Here is a 20,805-nt window from a genome sequence, read left to right as displayed (position 1 = left end):
GATGTGACCAGATTTTGCAGCCCAGGTCAAACGTTACATGTTACGGACCCATGCGTCACACCGAGACGATTCATGACCTGCCATGGAGCAAACCTATGGTATGTAATCATGCATCCTGCATTTTTTAGGAGTACAACCCTTTTTCCGCTGGCACCACCAAGCGTGTCCGTGTGAATTTATAGTTGTTTTACAGTTAAAACGTAACTCCAAGGGATAATGGTGAAGTCTATTCATTAATGTCTTATGTCTTTATTCACAGATTTGGTGGATTTGGGCAATGAAGAGGTGCTCTCTTTCTGGGTGTACACATGATGGCTTCATAGCTATTAGAGGGACATAGAGGCTCAGAGCAGCAGCCACCACAGCCCCTCATCTGACTGCTGTGAGAAATCTGTAATCCACAGCATCGCCTCCGGCATCAAACGGAATATTTGTGTTCCTGAATTGGAACAGTGGGAGAGTTTATTTGCATGTCTTCCTTCCTCGATGCTGATGCTGGCATTTCAGAAAGAGGAACTCTTTTGGAGCAGCCTTGAGCTCTATTGTACAGCCTGTTTTCAACATAGTGGTCATGTGTTTATGACACCATTTCTGTCCACGATGGACGAGAAATCATACTTGTCAAACAGATTTCGTAACTTTTATTGACTTTGGAGGCTGACTTGCTTAGCATCAACCATAGACTATTGTCATAGATTCCTTGTCTATTTGTTTTTCTTAGATGTCCAGAGCAACAAAAGTGTCTTTAAACAGGACATCAGAAACACAACAAGAACATTTATATTATTACTATTATCAGAGCAAGTGCAAGTGAAAAAAATAGATCTTTTAGTGGACCAGGGGCCCTGAGAGCCACGATGTCAGATTTCATTTAATGATGTGGTGCAAGACTTCAGCAAAGAGAAAAATCACCATCTTACCCCAGAACTGTGGAACTGAGCCTGGCGTTGGCCTTGGAATTCCAATCCAGGGGCCCCTCCGCCTGCAGAGTGAGTGGTAAAACTAAAGTTTACTGCAGTTTGGGCCCTGAAATGAAACTAAGAAAGTTAAGTCATTAACTTGATTCACAGGACTGTGCCAGTAGTTTTGTTGTTGAGATGCATAAAACGTTACAAAATAGAATTTTATTTTTGCATTGGTAACAAAATCATTTGTGAGAAACCATCTTTTTATAGTTAACTGTTGATCTCTGTGGCATTCATTAGTTCATATTCAGGAGGAAAACAGGCAACATATTCTTTTAGATGGAAATTGCAAAAGTAAGCATGTTAAAATAAACATTATCAATAAATTTCTCATTTTTTATGTAAATATTTTGTAAGATGTTTTCATAATGTTGAGAGCAGCAGAGGTGAGTTTTCCGAACAAAATTCAATCTTTGACAATGTTATATTGTGTATGAGGTATTTTTATGTACTTTATGTTCTCTCCATCCATCCATCCATCCATCCATCCATCCATCCATCCATCCATCCATCCATGCTTCTGCTGATATAAACTCTCAAATGTGTCCTTGTACCACCAGAATTCAGGCTCTGTGTAAAAATATCTCCATAATAATAACTTTATTTTGATTGAAAATAAAAAGGGCAAAATATCTGACTGTGCAGTGATTTCACATTAAAACAATCAAAAGTCTGACACAGAGTTGGTGATGTTGACCTTACCTCTACAGTTTTGTCTTAATCAGCACGAAGACATGTGCTTTGTTGCATGCACCCAAACTTCCTCCTGCCACTGTCTGTAGGGCACTGAATAAACCTTCGGTCAAGTATTGAAATCATTTTATTGCTTATTTACCTCATATAAACTGTGAGATCCTTGAATCTCTCCTGAAATCCTCAAAGTGAATGAGAACATTGAAAACTTATTTGCTGAGCCTTTATGATTTTACTGAGATTTAGATCAGCACACGTAGCCTTTTAATGACACCGAATGGAATCACAGAGGTTGTGTCTATTAATAAAAACTAAAAACACGTATTGATAGGAGCCTCCTGGCACAGCATTGTACCAATAATGCGCTACATAGGCTGCAGTAGTATCCTTTGTCCTCTAGATGTCGGTATTACTACTCTTTTTGAGTATTCAACTTAATAAATGTTCAGATCATTTAAAATGTTGAGGCGGCAGAAAAATACATAACCAACTTAGAATAGCATGGAAGAAATCGAAGAAAAAAAGCAATAAAAATATATGTTTTTGACACAAATAGACTTGAATGTCTTCAGGTACAGCAGATAAGGTCATTCCCATATTCTCCTTCCACATTACACAGGTAGAAAGAGGTTGGGTCAGATCTCTCACTCTACACTAGTGTTATTTGGAACTTTGCTGATACTTTATTTTGCTCCTCAGCGGCCAAATATGTAAAAATTGATTGTAAATGAGGGTTAAATCACAGGAAAGCATTTAAATTGAAATCATTATCAATGTATGAGCCTTGCAAATCTAGTTTAAATTAAATATTCCAATCAAATAAGATCACAAGATTTTTTTATACATATAATGTAACAAATACAGAATTTCTGTACACTGTGGAGGTTTGATTGTATTAGTGGCTTGTAAATCTCAAATTCTCCACAGTGGTAGGTGAACCAAAGTTTAGTGCACAGAGCTGATGATGAAACTGGAGCTGACTGAGCTGCCGTCAGGCTCTGGCTGAATATCTGATCTGCGTGGCCCTGCCTCAGTCAGGAGGGAGTGTCCTGCCTTGGGGCTGCACCATCGTCATAAATGTGTCAAGGATCTGCACCTTCATTCATCAGTGAAGCAAACGGTGCAGCAGGTTCCACCAAAGCTCCAACGGCTGGAAGCTCGTCGTTGACAATGAGGCCTTATTTTAATACAGTGGGTGCATAAAATCTGGATGTAACTCAGTGTTGGACAATTGGACACACACAGCCTTTAGGCCAAACACACACACTCCTCCATGGAGATTGAAAGCATTGCAGCAAACAGCGCTCTGATTCGAGCCAGAGAAGGTAAGCACTTTTGTATGGATTCATTTCTCTTATACTGACATGTTTAGGGACGTCAGCGAAGATCCAAGAAGCCTTAAACGAGTGGGAAATTAGGATATTTAGTAGGATGCATTATTTATTCTCATTTAATTCATCATATCTAAATGAATAAAATCAAATTAAAGGCAATACATGTCAATGTGTGTATCATGATGTCCTCTCCTGAGGATGAATTTCAGAAAATTAGTAGAGAATCTGCAGTAAAGTTAAAGGAATCCTGCTCTTTGCAGGCTCTTGTGTCCCAACAGGTCAATGCTGGAGTATCACTGGTGGACTCCCATAATACCAGTGTTTCCTAGCAGTGTTTCCTTACAAGATTACATGACTGAAATGTGTGTGTTGTTCCCATCATGTCTTGATTGAGCCATTTAAGGAGCTTTGTGAGACAGATGAGAGAGTTAAATATTGGCTGCATGATTGGTGCTTTTTCCGCCTCACATTTCTGCTCCTCCACCCTCACAAAATCGCGGAATCACACTTTCTGTTTGGCAAATAAATGCCCATTAAGAAAATTGAGACATTTCTGCTTGAACGTACGTTGCAGAGCAATGTGGTCCCACAGGCTCTGCTTACCTCAGAGCTATTAATAGCTCCTTCGCTGTATGCAGAGCGTACCTTTGTCTGAAACCTGACAGGTCACTCGTGCATGTTCGCAAACCGTGGCGTCACAGGAGGTGTGACAGTAAGTTTAGTGCTAAATTAAGCACACAAGCAATTGTGTTTCCAGGCATTAGGAAACAGATTAATTTGTTTGCTGCTGCAGGCAACTTACCGTGTTCTTCTCCTTTTCACGTTCTCCACAGGCGGAGGCAGCAAAGGCCGAAGCGGGAGGTGGAAGGAGATGCTCCGGTTTCCTTCCATCAGTCAGTGTGCAGAGCTAGCTGCCAGCATAGGTGCATATGAGTGTTTCATACGGCGATGCAGCCTCAAGACGCAAGTTTAATGTTTCTTTGTATGTTTCACCTCCAGAGAGGGAATACCAGAGCCTGTGCGTGAAACAGCCAATTGGAAAGAAACTCTTTAAGCTCTTCTGCCAGACTCGACCCGATCTGCAGAACTACATATCCCTCCTGGATGCATTGGTACAGCATGTTAAACTAACACAAAATAATAAATGAGTGTTTTACATGCCAAATAACTAAAAACAGGGTTCACAAACACTTTAAATACCCTCAACTCCACCTTATCCAGCTTTAAGTTTGACTTAACTCCCTGAGCAACATGTGCTAAACCCCCAGGTGTGGTGAGCAGGTGACAGTCATGTGACCAAGACAGGAAGTGACTTCTCCAGAGTGTCCTGATTTCTGACAGCTTGTTTTATAACAAAGGTCACCTTAGATACTTCATCAGTTAAAGATTGTTATCTTTAGAAAAAAACAAAACAGTTATAGTAAAACTTCATATGTGACTTAGAATGAACTACTTTAATGATGACTCAATCACCACAGACTCCAGACCGACTTGAATAGCGATGCAACACGTGCCCTTCAGTCAGACGTTGCAGTGCCAAAACAGTGCAATTCACATTCCAGAACTGTGCACATTTAATTTTAAGATAAACTGTCCTTTAGCTGCACATACTGAATGCATTTAAACAAACATGTGATGATAATTTCCCCCGGTCCTCTTTCTTTAGGAAGACTTTGAAAGAAAATCAGATGAGGAGAGGAGAGAGTTTGGCATTCGAATAATTAAACGGTTCCTCAACAGCGAGGTTTGGAATTTACACAGAACACATCAAAACTCCATTTTTCCATAATCCCAAATGACCTACACATACACATCATCCAAACACACCATGAGCCTCCCTCAGAATGCTTTAATCCAGGGTGGTCCACACCCAGACATTGAGGGCTGCAATCCTACCGGGTTCCTGTCCGACCAGGTAGACGAAGCCCTCACCTGGGATCCCACTTTCCTCGGTGAAAGCATTTTCTGCCTGGTCGGACAGAAACACTGGCCGGATTGTGGCCACTGAGCACTGGGTCTGGATGTCCCTGCTTTAATCTGTGCTCTCTCAGTCCAATCAGTGTGTGTCCACCCTGCTGAGCCATGAGCAGAGTTGCAGCCACAGTCTGGAGGCTGATCCCTGCTCAGATGTCTTTCAGGCCTGCAGGGAGTACGTCAGCCTGTTCTCTCCACATGTGTGTTTGTGAGTGTGTGTGTGTGTGTGTGTGTGTGTCAATAACCAATGGCTTCCCTTATCTTGAACAAGAGCGCTTCACAAGTACCTCAGAGGAGAGCCCTTCAGTCAGTACCAGAACAGCATGTATTTTGACCGGTTTCTACAATGGAAGATGGTGGAGAGGTCAGCGAGCATTTTGGCCTCTACGTTTACCGTCGGTCACAGTCCAGCTCACAGATGTTGTATTTGCAACTGTGCATCATCTTTCTCCTCAAGGCAGCCCATCACCAAGCATGGATTCAGACAGTACAGGGTCCTGGGGAAAGGAGGATTTGGCGAGGTAACAGATTGGATTCTATTATAAATATCAGTGCTCCGTGTTTATTTTTTTTAAATGTTTTTTTCAACAGGTGTGGGCTTGTCAGGTCCGAGCCACCGGGATGATGTACGCCTGCAAAAAGCTGGAGAAGACTCACATAAAGAAGAGGGGAGGAGAAGCCATGGCTCTCAATGAGAAACAGATACTGGAAGGGCTGAGCAGCCGGTTTGTGGTGAGGAACATACCAACGACCACGGAACAAATTCCAACCACAAACGCACGTCGCTTGTTTTGACTGAATTCCAAAGATGTCTCCTTATTTTTGGCACTAACACATTAATACATAAAGCCCCGTTAGCAATAAGCTAATGTAGAAGAGGCGACAGAGGCAATAGTTCCCTTCCAAATATTCCATTTCATGCTGTTTGAGCAGTAGGAAGTGAGTTCCATGCCCTTGTGTATTTGGTCTTTTTGTTCACTGCCGTGCTCCTACATCCTCCTAGGTGAACCTGGCGTATGCCTACGAGACCAAACATGCCCTCTGTATGGTTCTGACCATGATGAGCGGCGGCGACTTGAATTTCCACATTTATAACATCGGCGAGCCTGGACTGAGCGAAGACCGAGTCCAGTTCTACGCTGCACAGGTCTGCTGTGGCCTCATGCACCTCCACAATGAGTCGATATTATACAGGTCAGTCTTCCTCTACCTGTATTTTTTTTTTAAAGATTAGCTTACAGTTTGTGGGTTTTATAAGTTATTAAATCATCTTTTTTTCCCCTTCAGGGATCTAAAACCAGAAAACATTTTGTTGGATGACAACGGTAGGTAGTTTAAGTAAAAGCTGGATAAAAAGTTCTATAGAGGGTGGAATAAAATCTCACTGCTGGTCAATTTTTAGCTCAGAAAACAACATAAATTGTTAACCAGACAAGAGCTTCAGGTAATTAGAACGCTGAGGAGGAAATGGTGCCGAGGATGTTTTGGAAATACTAGAGACAAAGGCGTGGCAAATAACTGACAAAACACTTGCGCCTGGGAGTTTGGTAACTATTTAATCTCTCCAGCTGCTCCTTCCCGTCTCACACCACTGAAGGAATGACGCAATCATTTGCGCGCAGTGACAAGGGCAAATTCGTGCCATCACTCATAGTTTGTCTTGAGGTTCCTGTTGCAACGTAGCTGTCACACTACCCAACTGGTCTAAGGTTTGTTTTTGGGCCTATTTTTTTCCGGAAAGGACACATCCGCATCTCTGACCTGGGCCTGGCTGTCAGACTGACGGATGGGAAGCTGGTGCATGGCAGGGTGGGCACGCTGGGATACATGGGTGTGTATGGAACACAGATGTGGTGTCACTGCGCTGATTCCAGAAGTGCGCCATCACACTACTGTGATTTCAGCTCCTGAGGTGATCGGCCGCAAGCATTACGGGGTGAGCGCTGACTGGTGGGGCCTCGGCTGCCTGATTTATGAAATGACGGCAGGAAAGCCTCCGTTCCGAGCCCACGGAGAGCATCACAGCACGTCAGAGATGGAGCGGAGGATCCTGTCGGACCAGGAGGAGTATGGAGAAAAGTTCAGCCTCGACGTGAAACAAATCTGTTCACTGGTGAGTTCAAGTCGGATGTGATAGAGAAGGAAACCTATGAGGACATGACAGGGACATGGCTTTTTACTACTGCAGCTACTGACCAAAAAGCCAAATCACAGGCTGGGCTGCCAGAGTTCAGGAGGGAAAGACGTACAGTCGCATCCTTTTTTCAAGAAAATCAATTTCAGGATGCTGGAGGCGGGACTGGTGGAGCCTCCATTCAAACCTGACGTGAGTACCAGCCCGCCTGACAGTCGGCTCCTCTCTTTGACTTGATTGTTTTTGTTTTTTCAAATGATGTTAAAGTGAACTTTGGCTCCATCCTTTTGCACCGTGTGTTGTGATTTTTGCTTGTGAAGCCCAGGCACGTGTACTGCAGCGACGTGCTGGACATCGATGAGTTTTCCACGCTGAGAGGCGTCACTCTGGACCAGACGGACAAATACTTCTACGCCAAATTCAACACAGGCAGCGTTCCCATCACCTGGCAAAATGAGGTACTTCCATAAAGATTTGCTCCTCTAGCCTCAACAGAACCTCAGTTGTCCTCTTCTGTAGATAATAGACACCGGATGCTTCGAGGAGCTGAATGTCTTTGGCGCCAACGGGTCTCGCTCACCTGACCTGGACAGGTGTCAGTCCCCCAACAGCCCCAGACGTAAACTGCTCCACCGAATCTTCCGCAGACACGTAAATGCAGCTTTCTGTATTGTGAGGGGGGGTCTGTGTAGTTCATGTAGAGGCTGAGGGCTTCTCCTTTTCTTCAGCATCATCCAGATGCTGCAGATGAAAGCCGACAGGAGCTGGTGACTGACGAAGCCAACACATAAATAAAAACTCTTCTCTGAGGAACATCCCAGCACACAATACCTGCAGCAAAGACATGTGAGGACAACCGACAGTGCACCCAAGCTCAAGAGGGTCTTCAAAAGAACCGCATCATTGCTCGGGTGTTGATGTTCCTTCAAAACCATGTGAGATTTTCACATTTGTGCAGGTGAATGGTTTGGTGGTCAGCTTTGTGGACCCTGATGCTAACAATTAAAGAACTGCTTTATTAACCTTGGAGGCAAAAAAATCTGGACCTGTTTTATAGTTGTTTTGTTAGCAGCTCAACACTGAAGGGGAGCATGTTTTTAAGATTTGTAAAAAGCGATGTATTTGAAATGAATGAAATGTTTTATAATAAGTGTGTGATGCTTATGTATTCACTTTTTTTATTTCCTTTAAAGAGCCATTGTTGTTTTGTGATCTTGTTGATCTTGAGTACTTGTCATTTATTTGAACTTAACAATCCAGTGAAAAAAGTCAGTAAAATAAAGCTTCCTTCCTTCCTTACGTGAAGCGCAAGGTTGTTTTTGTAGAGCTGCTCTGGCTGAAAACCAAAGATTAGAGGACTGGAACGGGCAGAGAAACTGTGTTCTGTTCGGAGGTGAAAGTGTTAAGATTCTTGAACGTCTTGTTATTCTCAAAGGTGATTTGTGAGTGTTGTTGACAAGATAAGGCACAGGAAGTGCAGCCGAGGCCATTTTCAGCAAGGTTTGAAAAGCAAAAAAGAGAGAAAATGTTCCTTATCCAGGGGTAATGAAGAGATTTGAGAATTATTTAGTCACATTTTTATTTAACCCAGAGTATAAAACAGCAAATAACTGACATTATAAAAGACAACGAGCAAAATAATTTTCACACCTAAAGTCTGCAGAATTAACTAAAAAATGAGTGAAATTGAGTCTGTTACCTGTAACAACACGGAGGTCATTAATGTCACAAGAAATTAAAAAAGAAATATTGTCTTTACAACAGAGCACCAAAAATTGCTTCGTTTCCAAATGTTTTGGAGACCGGTGCCAGCTAATGGTCTGTTAACCAACGCTGCCACGGAGCCATTTATAAACTCGTCTGTACTTTTTTAGGTTACTTTGATTCCGTTTCAACTTCCTGCTGTTCCAGCTCTGATCCTACCAGATATTTAACAGAAGCTGTTTCGTTCACCGTGGATCTGATGCTTCATGGGAAATGTTGCGTCTCGCAGCAGGGGTGTGTCCTGACTTTACCCTTCCCACGGAGGGCTTCGTCTTCCGTCCACGTCTGTCTCCACGTGGTACAGCATGTCGGCCAGTGTGTGCTCGATGACGGCTCCCCAGCCCATGTCACTCATCTGACAGGGAAAACACACACACGGATTAAACACTAAGTCAGGAGACATTTGGGAATCAGAATCTTCTCTGCACCAACTCACCGGCTGGTACTTTAGGTCCTTCGGGGGATGTTTAAAATGTGGCCCAAAATTGACAGATACCTAAAAAGAGAGATGATTATCGAAGGAGGAAAATAATGAAATCTTAAAATATGTTCTACTCACTGTGCAGCTCTTGTAAAGGGAGATTGCAGGAAAGTAGAGGCCTTCAAACAGGTTCTCAAAGGCAATGCCTTGACTTATTCCATTTTTAAAGAATATCATCTAAATAAAAAGGATATACAAGTTAGCAACAGTCAAGGGTAAAGTTTTGGTCCCTCTGTAATTTTGTAGAGCTTTTCTCACCTTGCTGGGGCTCACCGCCTTCAGATTTTTCTCTGCTTTGTCTACATAGTCCTTTTCTTCAAAGTACAAGTAGCTTTTGAACTTAATTAGAGCCTAAAAGGGATCAGATTTACAGCATCAGACTAAGCACACCTGCAAGGTCAGTGTAGTTCCACATCATGCCACGTTACCTTATCCTTGTATGTATCAGGAAGCGACCGGGCCGTTTCTGTAGCGTCAGGTAGCTCTATGAAAAAGCCCAGAGTGTCTCCTTGACTGTAGCCTGAGGAGTAATGTTTGCCCATTGACTGATGGAACTTGGTGCCTTTCTTGCTACGCCATGAGTAGCTGAATTTGTCATAGCCAAGCGGTGCCTGCAGGTTACCTAAAAGATTATCAAGAAATTGACATAACTTACATTTTTATAAAAAAAAAAAAAAAAAAAGGGGGGGGGGGGGTTAGCTGCAGGCAGCTTTAAATGTTACTTTAGTTTATAATAAACAGAATATTGACAGTTCCAATCCCCACTAAGCTGAATATTATACTTGTAAAACATATTGTGACATTACACTAGTTCTCATGTTGCGGGTGCTCCTGGGACACTGGCACCATCTAGTGATAACATTCTGTATCACACATTAGACGTTTTTTTAAAAGCTCCGCAAACCACTAAAAAATATTCCTTTAATCTACAGTCAAATGTTCCAACCATATGATACGCATAGAGGAAATGATGCTTGCCCTATCAGGGGCCAGCAGTAGTGACCAAAGATAATGAGAATATAAGCTCTTGAGTCACAAATAGGGAAGCGCTGCCTACCCAGTGGTTGAGACCAGCCAAGCCTGGCTGCAGTGTCTGGAGGCATGTCATCAACAGTAACTTCAAAGAACCAAGCCCCCTTCCGTACACCGTGGGACGCCCGCACCATGGAATAACCCTTCTCACCAGTCACTGTCAGACGGTCGTCAGAGATCTTCAGCTGAGGTGCTGAAACAATAATTCATTAGTTGTAAAACAATTTTAAAAAGAGCCGTTGGTCTCCTGAAATCTGTTTTCATTTACCTCTGTCATGTAAGGCCAGCAGTACTCTCTCGTACAAGCAGGCCCTGTACAGGTCCCCAGGGATGGGTTTCCCAGCCCAGCAGTCTAGTTCCAGCTTCTCGGGGTCTGGAGCATGAGGATCTGGTTCCGCCAGGATGTAACGGTAGCCGTCTTTATTGAAGGGATGCTCTAGAGGATAACCATGAGGAGGCAAGCGCTGGGCAGAAAACAGCGGGTCACTGTGATAAAAGAGGCAACAAGCACAAGGTTTTAAAGTCTGCAGATATTCCAGACAATCCTAATATAACTCCACGCCACAACCAGACTGCGTTGGTCGACAGTTCTTATACCTTCTGGTTCTTTTAGTGGCTCCTGCAGCACTACCCTCTTGCTGCTGCTGCTGTTTACGTTTGGCCCCTCTTCCCTTTCCTGGACCAGGAGCCAACGCACCTTATGAAGTACAAGACTAGTTAGATGAAGTATACCAGCAGAGAAACACATAGATGCCAACATAGGCGCACCAGTGGCAAAGGTCAAAAGGAGCGAGCCTGTGTTGCTTTTAAATGTTTCACACAGAAGTAATGAGGACGACAGCCAAAGTGGTTTCAGATTGTTAATCCAAGTTTGACTACCACCTTCATCAAATATAACAGGACCGCTGTTAAAAATGGGTCATTGGTCAGTGCAGATAAACCCAAGCACTGGTTTAACTGGGTAAAAAAGGCAACTACTTTTGCAGCTAAACCAGCAATGCCACTGGACACACAAACATACATTTACACAAAAAGTGAGGTTATTAGGCATTTGGTGTACATAGGGAGCCAGCGGGCAAAAAAGGTAGGAATTAGTTCACGCTGCATTTTCCATACACTATCAGCCTCTTGTAAGATGATTTATTCCGTCCCCTTTACTTTCTTCATAATGTAAAACTAAATTCTTGTTTCTGAAGCTCTAGGTCTCCATCTAATATTTCATTACAAATTCAAAAATTAAGTTGCTAAAAAAAAGCCCAATACTGTTACTTAAAACCATCTTTTAGGTGTTAATTGGTTTAAATTGAGTACGTTAAATGACGTGTTGCCAATTTCTTAATCAAATAGTTTGTCTTTGAGTTATCTCATTACACACACTCAATGCTCAATGTTTTAGCAAAAACCTCACAGTCTAAATTTTGTTTATTTATATCAAACTGAAGTTGAATTTTAACTTCACAATACTGTGGGAGCAGAGTTGAAATATATGCTTAATGTGCTGGATTATTTCCATTGTGTCCAGCGTGCTGTTTTTTTTAAACAAATGGACGTGAGGCTAATCAGCATTGGATGAAACCCAACTTCAAACTTTATTAAAAAAAATGACACTTTACCTTCATACTTTGATGTGAAGGGCAGAGTGTCATTTTAGTGAGGAGAGGTTTTGGATTTCATAGCTTATAAGCAGCAAGCCAGAGACAAGGAAGGTGTGTTCATTGACCAAAGCGGGCAAAGCTTTTCAAAGGAACGGGGCACCAGACAGATGCAGAGAGCAGACAGGGAGGTTGCAATTACGTGGATGAAGTTGCCCACAAGATGGTTTTGTTGTCTTCTTGATTGATTTTGGTTTGTGATGAGGACAAACTAAATTTTAACCTGAGGGCCAACTTCTATCCAAAGGCATACAGACATAAAAAAAGGCTCCAAATACCACATTTACATATTCACCTGAGAAAAGAGATCCACCTGGAACACAGTGCACAAAATTGCCATGATGGTCATTATATTTTACATTACTCTTTGGAGGAGTTTAATCAAGCCTGCGATGTCTCTCCTCCTGGTCGTTGTGGTTACAGGGTCAACTAGTGGAGCTTAATGTTTTATCCATGCAACTTTATATGGGTGTTTCATTTAATTTATATTTTAGTGTTTTATGTCCTTACCATTCAGTCCCCCAGCAGTGGGTGCAGCAGTTGTTTGTTTCTGTGTGTCATATGAGGGTCCAATGGTTCCCAGGTCCTACAGATGAATTAAAATCACACAAATATAACAGGAATAAGTGACATACAGCCCATAAATGGTCAATACCTGATCCAAAAGGCCAAACTTGGGGTATTCCTCCTCTGGGTCTTTACTTCCAGGATCAGGTCGTTCTTTCACCAGAAAAACATCACGCTCTTTACTCTGGAGCCAGAAAAAACAGATAAAAATGAAATTCATTCATTAAAATCACACTTCAAGAGAACCATAACATTACTCGTCTGCCCCAGAATATTACCATTGTTTTTACAATGTTGTTGGGCCAAGTGACCTTTCCTGGCCTCTGACGAGTTGTCATACACTCCCAGTACTTGTCGATGAATGGTATGATATCCTGCAGAGAGAAATGGAAACCATCGACAAATTAAAGACAGTCGTGCTGAGAGGACAAGCGGCAGTAAATGTTTATTATCGTGTTTTTACTTTGAATGTGCGGAGTTAAACGACAATAAATACAAAATATGTTAAAACATATTGCTATTGCAGCAACTATTGCAGAAATTATGAGAATTTTTAAAATACTACTACCACAGATTGCGGCCTTATTTCAAGTCAGGTAATACTGAGATGATAATGAGAGGTTTTAAAGATAAAGCACCAGAACATTTAAGTGTTTGAGAACAAGCGTTTATAACCTTATCTTTAGAGAACATCGTCTTTGGGTGTTCATCATGAGTTCTTGACCTCCATGTGAGGTTTGCCAGGGCCGTGAGGCACATCTCCTTCAAGTCTTAAAACAAAAGGAACGTCTGCTAAAAAAAATGCTTTATTGCATATTCTAGTTTTTCATAGCATGGAACACTTACTTGCTTGTTTTCTAAGGAAGTATGTGTTGCCACTGTGGTGGCAGATGTTGCAGTGAAACACATAATTAGTCATGAAGGGCAGACAAGTCCTGTAGAGCAGAAGGGTAAATATTGAGGGTAAAAATAAAATAATCCAGTGTGCTGGCAAAAATCCTAGACATCTGTGTCTTAAAAAACACGAGGATACATACGCAGTGTCAATGCCAAACGTGTCCGCAGTGAACCACTTCATACACAGAGCACATTGCAACTCCACCTCTCCAAGCTGTCTCCCATTGTCTTCATCACCAGATCCAGTCAGAGTGTCAGCAGCCTCGGAGCCTTCAGCAGTCGTCTCCTAACACATGAGGAGATCCGCTCATAAAATCACAATTCATAGTAAGTTTGTGAAAAGCATGCAAGCAACAAATCAGCACTGTTACCACTCCTTCTTTGCCATTTGATGATTCGGTGTCCATGCTGGTGGGTAGTTCCCCAAATGCAGCATCTCTGAAATGACATTAAATGAAATAAAAATCTACATGTATTTCATAGTTATTGTCAATGGAAAGTATTCACAATTCCGACTGCCATTTACTCAAGGTAGCATTTCATGACAGATCTTTCTGAAAATGTCAGACTAAACACTTAGGTGATAGGGCAATAAAGAAGTAAAGAAAGCCATGACGTCTAAATGAGTCTATGCTTACTTCGTAAGTTTGTAGGGGGACAGAATAACACTATCCTAGACATGTTTAACGATACGTTTATTTTTCTCAGTTGAACTGAATCTTAAGTTACAACTTAATGTGGTTCGCTTGGTTTGTCTGCTGAGCGCTAACGTTAGCATGCCAGCTGGCTCATAGCATTTCGTACTGCCATGAGATTTTTCTTCCGACACATGAACATAATATTCAATAAAGTCCCATATAGGAATGTAAAAATAAGATCGAGCTACAAAGGAGCCATACCCTTCTCCGGGCTCCGCTTCGGTTGCAGCCGCACTGCCCGCCTCTCCTTCAGACGCCATCTTTCGAATCAATGAAAACAAAAAGGCATCGCGAGAGCGTAGTTGAGAAACAACTTCCGGGTTACTGTTTCTGATTCCGCGCAACAGCGACACCCCGCGTTTAAATGATGCGTTGCACCTTTTAAGCAATTGTCCCGGTCAACATGAGACTTCAAGAACTGACGACGAATTTAGATGACTACTGCAAAAAATCTGAAAAAAAGGATGTCAGTCCTATTTAAGATGGGAGAAAACCAAGAGAGAAATATGGAATTGACTATTCATACCATTTAAATTATATGTCAGAATGATACGCATTTGGAAAATGTGACTGAAAAACCAACTGTGACCTTTAGTGTTATTGATATTTAATGTTTAATGTTTATATGTAACAGTGGACACTTACTTATGGAGATTATGATGTTTGGATTTGGCTACTGGAATTTTCCCCAATGATTTATGTGTGGTGAGACAGAAAGAGCAGCCAGCGGTTTGGGCTAAAATCTGATACTGCTGAATATACAATAAAAAAATGCTTTAAGTTGCATGGAAATTAGGTCGTCTCGTTATTCACACAATCATGCATCGAAAAAAAGTAGAAAGCAATGTCTTAAAATATCTTAACATTAATCTGAATTTTCAATGTATTTAGCAGAATAAGAATTTTTTGCATCAATGAAGTTATTCATTTGAAGAGCTGATGAGTTTATTTTTCGTTAAGAGAATAGTCGTCACTGACAAGTTGTCTAATCATTTCACCTGAAACTTACAGAAAAATGCTCTAATTGAACGCAAATTTAAGTGGAAAACAAAGTCACAAAATCTGTGTTAATGTGAATACATTTCCACGATATAACAGCACCAAAATCTATATCAAATGATTTCTCAAGTGTTTGGATATGCTAATGTCTTGAACGTGTCCTCTCCATGTTTACACAGTGGAAGAACGTTGTAAAAAAGGCTTTTGTTTTAAGGAGAGACCACCCCACGTATATTTTGAAAGTCTTCCTTCGCCTAAAGAATTTGCGTGGGTTGTTCGTGCACCGGTAACGATACGTCAAGCACAAAGACAAGTGTGCCAGCAAACAGCCCTCAAAAGAGGCGAAGAATGCTGAGAGGACCCCTGAGTGTTGCAATAAATGCTTTCAAGGCATTGTAAAGACAATAATAGTTGTGTTTTCTCCTCCCTGTTCCTCCTGCACTGAAGACACATCTGTGGTGTTGGGATCACAGGGAGGGATGAAAACACACCAGTGATGCTTCAGTTTAAATCGCAGCTGATTTTGTTACATTTTTAGAAAAATGATTGTCCCTCACAGTCCTACTGTATCACTATGTGTATATTTTTGGGAGCTTTTCCCATTTAAATATGAGTCTTAAACTGATTTGTACTCTTTGTCATTAATTTTTCCAATGATCAGTATTCGTATCAATAGTATATATTAGTTACATTTGCATGCTACACGTGACCCAAGAGGGCAATTAAAATACATTAATTATTGTTATTTAAAGACATATTAAGCCATCTAAAGTTGTGTCGTATTTAGTTCCTTATCTCTCCATACTTAAGAGCATTTATTAACAGAATATGCTTTAAAATCATAGGCAGTTCAGACTTTATTGTCAGTGACTTTTTTCATTGTTTAGGCACGCTTGTCAAATTTCCTTGAGGTTCACCGTCTAAAAAGGATCTAATTTTGACTGATCTTCATTATTGGTTTCCAGGTAATTTTTGTTTTTTTGGCCTTAACATACTGCAAACAAAGCCCAGGGTCAGGAGGGGTCAGGCTCACTTGTGACATCTGCTAATTGTCCTGATGAGCCGGCCCCTCTTGCTCCTTCAATACCAGCAGCTCTGTAGGTGTCTGTATAGAACTACACAGGCAGATGCTGGCGTCACGCTGAACCTGCACAGGATCATTAACCATCCTCCCCTGGACGCTTCTTCATATTAGGACGAATGACCACTCTGGGGGTTGGAAAACTGCAAGTGATAATGTGGGTTTAAAAATGGGACACTTACCAGAATTGTGAAGTTAATGAAGCCGTTGGAGGCAGACACATTAATGGAACAATTCAAACACAAGATGCTTAAAGGGGCATTTAAGAACGTGATTTTATAGTTTCAGTTAGGAATAATTTTCACTGATTATTTCCTTTTACTGCCTTTTAGGAATCAAATAATCGAACAACCAATGATATTAAGCATTTTTACTTATGACACCCTGTATAAAAGAAGTGTCACATCCTCTCAACGCCTATAATAATCCCAGAAGATGCATATTTAGCTGTGCTAATATACAATTTAAACAGAGTACCATAGTCATAATTTAAATTACTATAATGTAACAAATTATTCATGATTAATAACCTTGGGTAAATAACTATTCCACAGTGGTCTCTTTTATCCTTTTAACCTAAATCAATTATAATGATGTGTCAGCCTTTTTAATTCATTTCTTGATATAAAAACTTTGCTGCACGGATTTTCTTGTCTTACCTCAGCTCTGCATTCTGCTTCATAAAATTGTTGGTGGGCTTCAAAGCTTTGTGGTGAACCCTGGGGAAAGGGTGGTGGGGGGTCAAGGAAGAGAAAAGTGGCAAACTTAGCTTTTAACGACTCCATAAATTAGCATCACAAGGACGCAGAGGAGGTGGTTCACGTGTCCTACCAGCGTAACATCTCCCATTTGCAAATAATAACAAGTGAAAGCACAAAAAGAAACACGAGTGAATGAAAGGGGGCACATTTTAACCAGATGCCCTGCAATAAATAGCAGGCTCTGTGGCCCCCAGCTGAGAGCGGACATTTACATTTGGAAGTAGCCAGGCAGGGGGGCCCCACGGGACCGGAGCGTGTCTGCGTGTCAGCGCAGGAAACACTGAGCCTGCGTTTGTCCCCGCAACTTTTCAGGCAACAAATTTCAATGAGATGCAAATTCACGCGTGCGGCGACGTGTGCACGGGGTGTGTATATAAAGCTGAGGGAAGGACAGACGCAGACAGTTGCGTCGTGGTCGGCCCAGAGAGGTGACATGCAGCCGCTTGCAGTCAAATTACCGCGCGTCCACAGAACACCGTTTTCCGTGGAGGATATTTTGGATCCCACAAAATTCACAAAGAGAATCAGCCCGACAGGTAGGACAGGTCAGACTCGCAGAGGACCGATAGAGAGAGGTGTGGTTGATGTCTTATGGGGCAAAACGGTCAATTGTCTATGAATTGCGTTTTCAGGAGATTCCTCCGGAGACGAATCGGTGGCGCACCCTCCAGCAGCAGGTGGAAGCTGCAGGCCGCAGAAGAAGGCTCCATGCCGAGGGAAGCAGGGTGCCACCAAGGCCAAGAGGCGTCGGATCCGCACCGCCTTTACTCTGGAGCAGCTGCAGATGCTGGAGCACAGCTTCCAGAGGTGCCACTACCTGTCAGTGCTGGAGCGGCACAGCATCGCTTCGGCCCTGCGCCTCTCCGAGACTCAGGTGAAGATCTGGTTCCAGAACAGGCGCACCAAGTGGAAGAAGGAGCGCCAGTCGCAGGGAAAGGAGGTCGAGGAGGAGCAGAGCTTTTTCACATCACACTTGTCATCGCACACTCATGTCTGCTACCCTCTGACCTCCAGTCCCCTCTACTGTCAGCAGCGCACGACGCTCCAGCTGGTGGCGCCTTATCACCATTACGTAATGCGTAAAAGCGCACAGAGTGACTACGCACAAATGGAGAAAGATGCGCTGTTTTTGTGTGGAATATGACCCTCTTTCAAGGGACAAAGCGTTTTTAATTGTTTGTAATGTAATTATATTATAACTTATTTTGGATTAAAACACTTTATAGAAAAGCGCTTCGAGTTATTCACTATCTTCAAGTTTATCTTCAGTCTACTTGCCAAATTGTATTAAGCAAGAAATCGAGCTAAAACAAGACATATTACTAAATTTGCCTCTTAAACGCATCTTAGTAAAACAAAGCATAAAGATTGGTGGTGGAGTACTAAATGCATTTCTCAAACATTTTTTAGAAAGCTAAAAAAATAGATTTTAAAAAAGGAAACTTAGTGCTTAAAACATTTTAACACGGCGACAAACAAATGATTAAATTTAAGCAATATATTTGTTCAACTGCGATTTTATCACTGAGGTGACGCTGCTTGATTTGAAGAATTTGAAAAGGAAAGTTGTGGCTGGCCAGAGAATTGACCAGCTTCTTCAGACTTTTTCCACACTTCTCTGGATTCTGTGACGAAATATTATATAATGGCACGAGCCTGCATAGTTATCCCCTGAATCAAGGGTTTCATTGCCTAAAAAGAGAGAAAGAGAGAGAAAGGAAGCATCATGTAATGACCTCAGAGCTGGACAGATAACATAAGAACCTCTCTCAGCTTCGTACACCCCCTCCCCCCTTGAGCACAGCTGTATGTAATAAAGAGCATATCTTATCCTCAGCCTTCACAACTGAACTCCATCTGTTATAGTTAAGGAGACCACAAAGTCAGTGCAAAATACAGTGTTGTGTACACTTTAAAACAGGACCTAAATCATTGAATTATTATTCTTTTTGCAACACGTGTAAGTTGAATTATGATAATGATGAAAAAGAGCTGATATGTAGTCATCAGCTATTGTTTGCTGACTGCTTGTAGCAAAACCCAGCTGAATCCACTGAAGTATATTAGGAACAGATGGCAGCAAAACAAAGCTAGTGGAGTTAATGGAGGCTGTTGTTAGACCCCTGAAGCCTGGCCAATATTGAAATTTCACTGTGGAAGGTTTGTTCATCAACAATAACAGGCTGAGATTGATGAGTGGAAGGATGAAACTCACAGCTAATCTGAGCAGAGTTTAGGGAGCGGATGCTGTCGATCTGCTGCACAGACACAAGTCATCTGGGATTTGATCACTTTTATCACATTTCTAAAAACAAACTGAAGCTCAAGACACATGTTAATAAAATAATATGATAGTGCTGAAATAACCTAGTTGATGTGACATTGCTGTCTCATTAAAATGTAAGCAAAAATCAAACTACGAAATAGTGTAAATACACAGATGTCTCCTGTGATTAATGACCTGCCGTTAGTTGTTTTTTAAATAACTATTTCCAATAGTTCATCCAATAGTTTCGGTTAAATAATAAGGCATTTACTCAAAAATACATTTACCGTATAATCTTAAAAAGTAAAGCCTGCAGCATCCAAATTTAAATAAAGAAGGTAATTACACCCACACACACGCACACACAAGCCTGCATCTGTTAAGACTCAGAACAGAATAAGAAAGAAATTCCTCCTCTATGCATCACTGTATTACTCATTTAGTGGCTGGAGATTTTTTAAAAGGAACAGTTCTTTTGGACTGTTCTGGTACTGCTGACAGGAACATCCTCCTTCCACGCTCTCTGTCCCTGTCTCGGTCTGCAGAACACAACCAAACTACGTTCAAGCATGGATCACTGCAAAGCAGGTTGGTTCGCACCATGGCCTCCCAGTGAGGAGGTCAGAGGTTTGAAACCCATCCTAACGGGTTGTTATTTCTCATCAGCCAAACACAAAACCTTTGATTTGCTTATTGTGGGTCAAAAGAGTTTCAGGTCATAGTTGTACTTACATAAAGACTTTATATCAATAAAGCTTATTCTAATGCAATGATTAAGCACAAACATTAACTTTCTGTCACATCTTAGGCAACTCTTTGACATTAAACGTCACCAAAGCCATGCTCGGTAAGTTCTATTCTATTTTTTTAACTCCACTAATAAGGGTCAAGGTAAAGGATGCCCATGTGGCTCAAACGTGAGAATTAATGATGCTGAGAGGAAGGAGAGAGCGGGAAAATTATGAATTGCTTCCAGTAAATAAGGGGGAATTATGGGATATTTAAAACTTATTGAAACCAGACTTTTTTTTTTTGGTTTTTTTCAAAAAGGTTGATGAAACAAGAAGGTCAGAGTGAGGGTTTATTCAATGGGATGTGACTGCAATAGGACCGAGAATACCGACCGTTCCAGGAAGATAACCATTTCCAGAAGGTCGACCGTCTGGTGCTCCCAGAGACCCTGGTCTTTTTTCTTTATTTTAATCCAAAGAAAGCACAATGAGGTTGACTGGATGGTTAATAATTCTTGGTATTGTCCAGATACACACAGTTATTACCCACACATGAGAATCCTAATTATAGAGATTTTACCAGGATAATTGCAATATAGATATACAGATGTAAACAAGTTTGATGGCATCGGGGGAATCAGTTTAGCTGTAAATTACATCAGCAGAACTCAGATCATTTATGCATTTTAAGGAGCAAAGCATTTGAATCAGATCTGTTGACCCAACATTTTATTGTGACCTTCATAAAAAACAAAACACAATTTGACTTAGAACAA

The 20,805-nt window shown here is 41.6% G+C and overlaps 3 protein-coding genes across 5 annotated transcripts; 2 read left to right on the top strand and 1 right to left on the bottom strand.

Moving 5' to 3' along the window:
- The first annotated feature begins 2,751 nt into the window (after positions 1-2,751).
- On the top strand, positions 2,752-8,321 carry grk5 (G protein-coupled receptor kinase 5). Of its 2 annotated transcripts, none has more exons than XR_008947660.1 (16): positions 2,752-2,983; positions 3,826-3,915; positions 3,992-4,104; positions 4,659-4,736; positions 5,044-5,141; positions 5,238-5,330; positions 5,424-5,487; positions 5,558-5,698; positions 5,970-6,160; positions 6,254-6,291; positions 6,708-6,797; positions 6,871-7,079; positions 7,155-7,292; positions 7,426-7,558; positions 7,620-7,751; positions 7,829-7,852. XR_008947660.1 is itself a non-coding variant. In XM_057018972.1 (16 exons), the coding sequence occupies exons 1-16, from the start codon at positions 2,932-2,934 to the stop codon at positions 7,889-7,891; spliced, it is 1,728 nt and encodes a 575-aa protein (XP_056874952.1). In that variant the 5' UTR covers positions 2,752-2,931; the 3' UTR covers positions 7,892-8,321. The 2 variants fall into 2 exon arrangements, 1 of the variants encoding a protein (XP_056874952.1); XM_057018972.1 differs by having other exon boundaries at positions 7,421-7,558; positions 7,829-8,321.
- Positions 8,322-8,662: 341 nt separating this feature from the next.
- Positions 8,663-16,247, bottom strand: ash2l (ash2 like, histone lysine methyltransferase complex subunit). Of its 2 annotated transcripts, XM_057018969.1 has the most exons (18): positions 16,224-16,247; positions 14,393-14,451; positions 13,865-13,931; positions 13,634-13,779; positions 13,443-13,531; positions 13,272-13,366; positions 12,875-12,970; positions 12,685-12,780; positions 12,540-12,615; positions 12,325-12,342; positions 10,975-11,074; positions 10,646-10,863; positions 10,403-10,570; positions 9,774-9,967; positions 9,604-9,696; positions 9,424-9,522; positions 9,301-9,360; positions 8,663-9,219 (listed from the first exon to the last, which is right to left on the bottom strand). In XM_057018969.1, the coding sequence occupies exons 1-18, from the start codon at positions 16,230-16,232 to the stop codon at positions 9,112-9,114; spliced, it is 1,791 nt and encodes a 596-aa protein (XP_056874949.1). In that variant the 5' UTR covers positions 16,233-16,247; the 3' UTR covers positions 8,663-9,111. The 2 variants fall into 2 exon arrangements, with proteins under 2 accessions (XP_056874949.1, XP_056874950.1); XM_057018970.1 differs by lacking the exon at positions 12,325-12,342.
- A 998-nt stretch (positions 16,248-17,245) lies between these two features.
- Positions 17,246-18,256, top strand: pnx (posterior neuron-specific homeobox). Its single transcript, XM_057019024.1, has 2 exons — positions 17,246-17,568; positions 17,665-18,256. Exons 1-2 carry the CDS (start codon positions 17,358-17,360, stop codon positions 18,174-18,176), a joined length of 723 nt encoding a protein of 240 aa, XP_056875004.1. The 5' UTR covers positions 17,246-17,357; the 3' UTR covers positions 18,177-18,256.
- Positions 18,257-20,805: the final 2,549 nt, after the last annotated feature.

This window comes from Takifugu flavidus, chromosome 20 (genome assembly GCF_003711565.1).
Source record: "Takifugu flavidus isolate HTHZ2018 chromosome 20, ASM371156v2, whole genome shotgun sequence".
NCBI classification, from domain to species: Eukaryota; Metazoa; Chordata; class Actinopteri; order Tetraodontiformes; family Tetraodontidae; genus Takifugu; species Takifugu flavidus.
This window is presented reverse-complemented; position numbering and strand designations above follow the sequence as displayed.

What these genes read in the sequence shown, in the direction of transcription:
- grk5 (XM_057018972.1), top strand. Translation starts at nt 2,932, where the DNA reads ATGGAGATTGAAAGCATTGCAGCAAACAGCGCTCTGATTCGAGCCAGA. An exon ending in AATGAGTCGATATTATACAG is followed by an intron (nt 6,161 to 6,253) that starts GTCAGTCTTCCT and finishes TTTCCCCTTCAG; the next exon opens with GGATCTAAAACCAGAAAACA. An exon ending in AGCCTCCATTCAAACCTGAC is followed by an intron (nt 7,293 to 7,420) that starts GTGAGTACCAGC and finishes TTGCTTGTGAAG; the next exon opens with CCCAGGCACGTGTACTGCAG.
- pnx (XM_057019024.1), top strand. Translation starts at nt 17,358, where the DNA reads ATGAGATGCAAATTCACGCGTGCGGCGACGTGTGCACGGGGTGTGTAT. An exon ending in AAAGAGAATCAGCCCGACAG is followed by an intron (nt 17,569 to 17,664) that starts GTAGGACAGGTC and finishes TTGCGTTTTCAG; the next exon opens with GAGATTCCTCCGGAGACGAA.
- ash2l (XM_057018969.1), bottom strand. An exon ending in ACGTTTGGCATTGACACTGC is followed by an intron (nt 13,532 to 13,633) that starts GTATGTATCCTC and finishes TCTGCTCTACAG; the next exon opens with GACTTGTCTGCCCTTCATGA. An exon ending in GCTGGCCTTACATGACAGAG is followed by an intron (nt 10,571 to 10,645) that starts GTAAATGAAAAC and finishes TTATTGTTTCAG; the next exon opens with CACCTCAGCTGAAGATCTCT.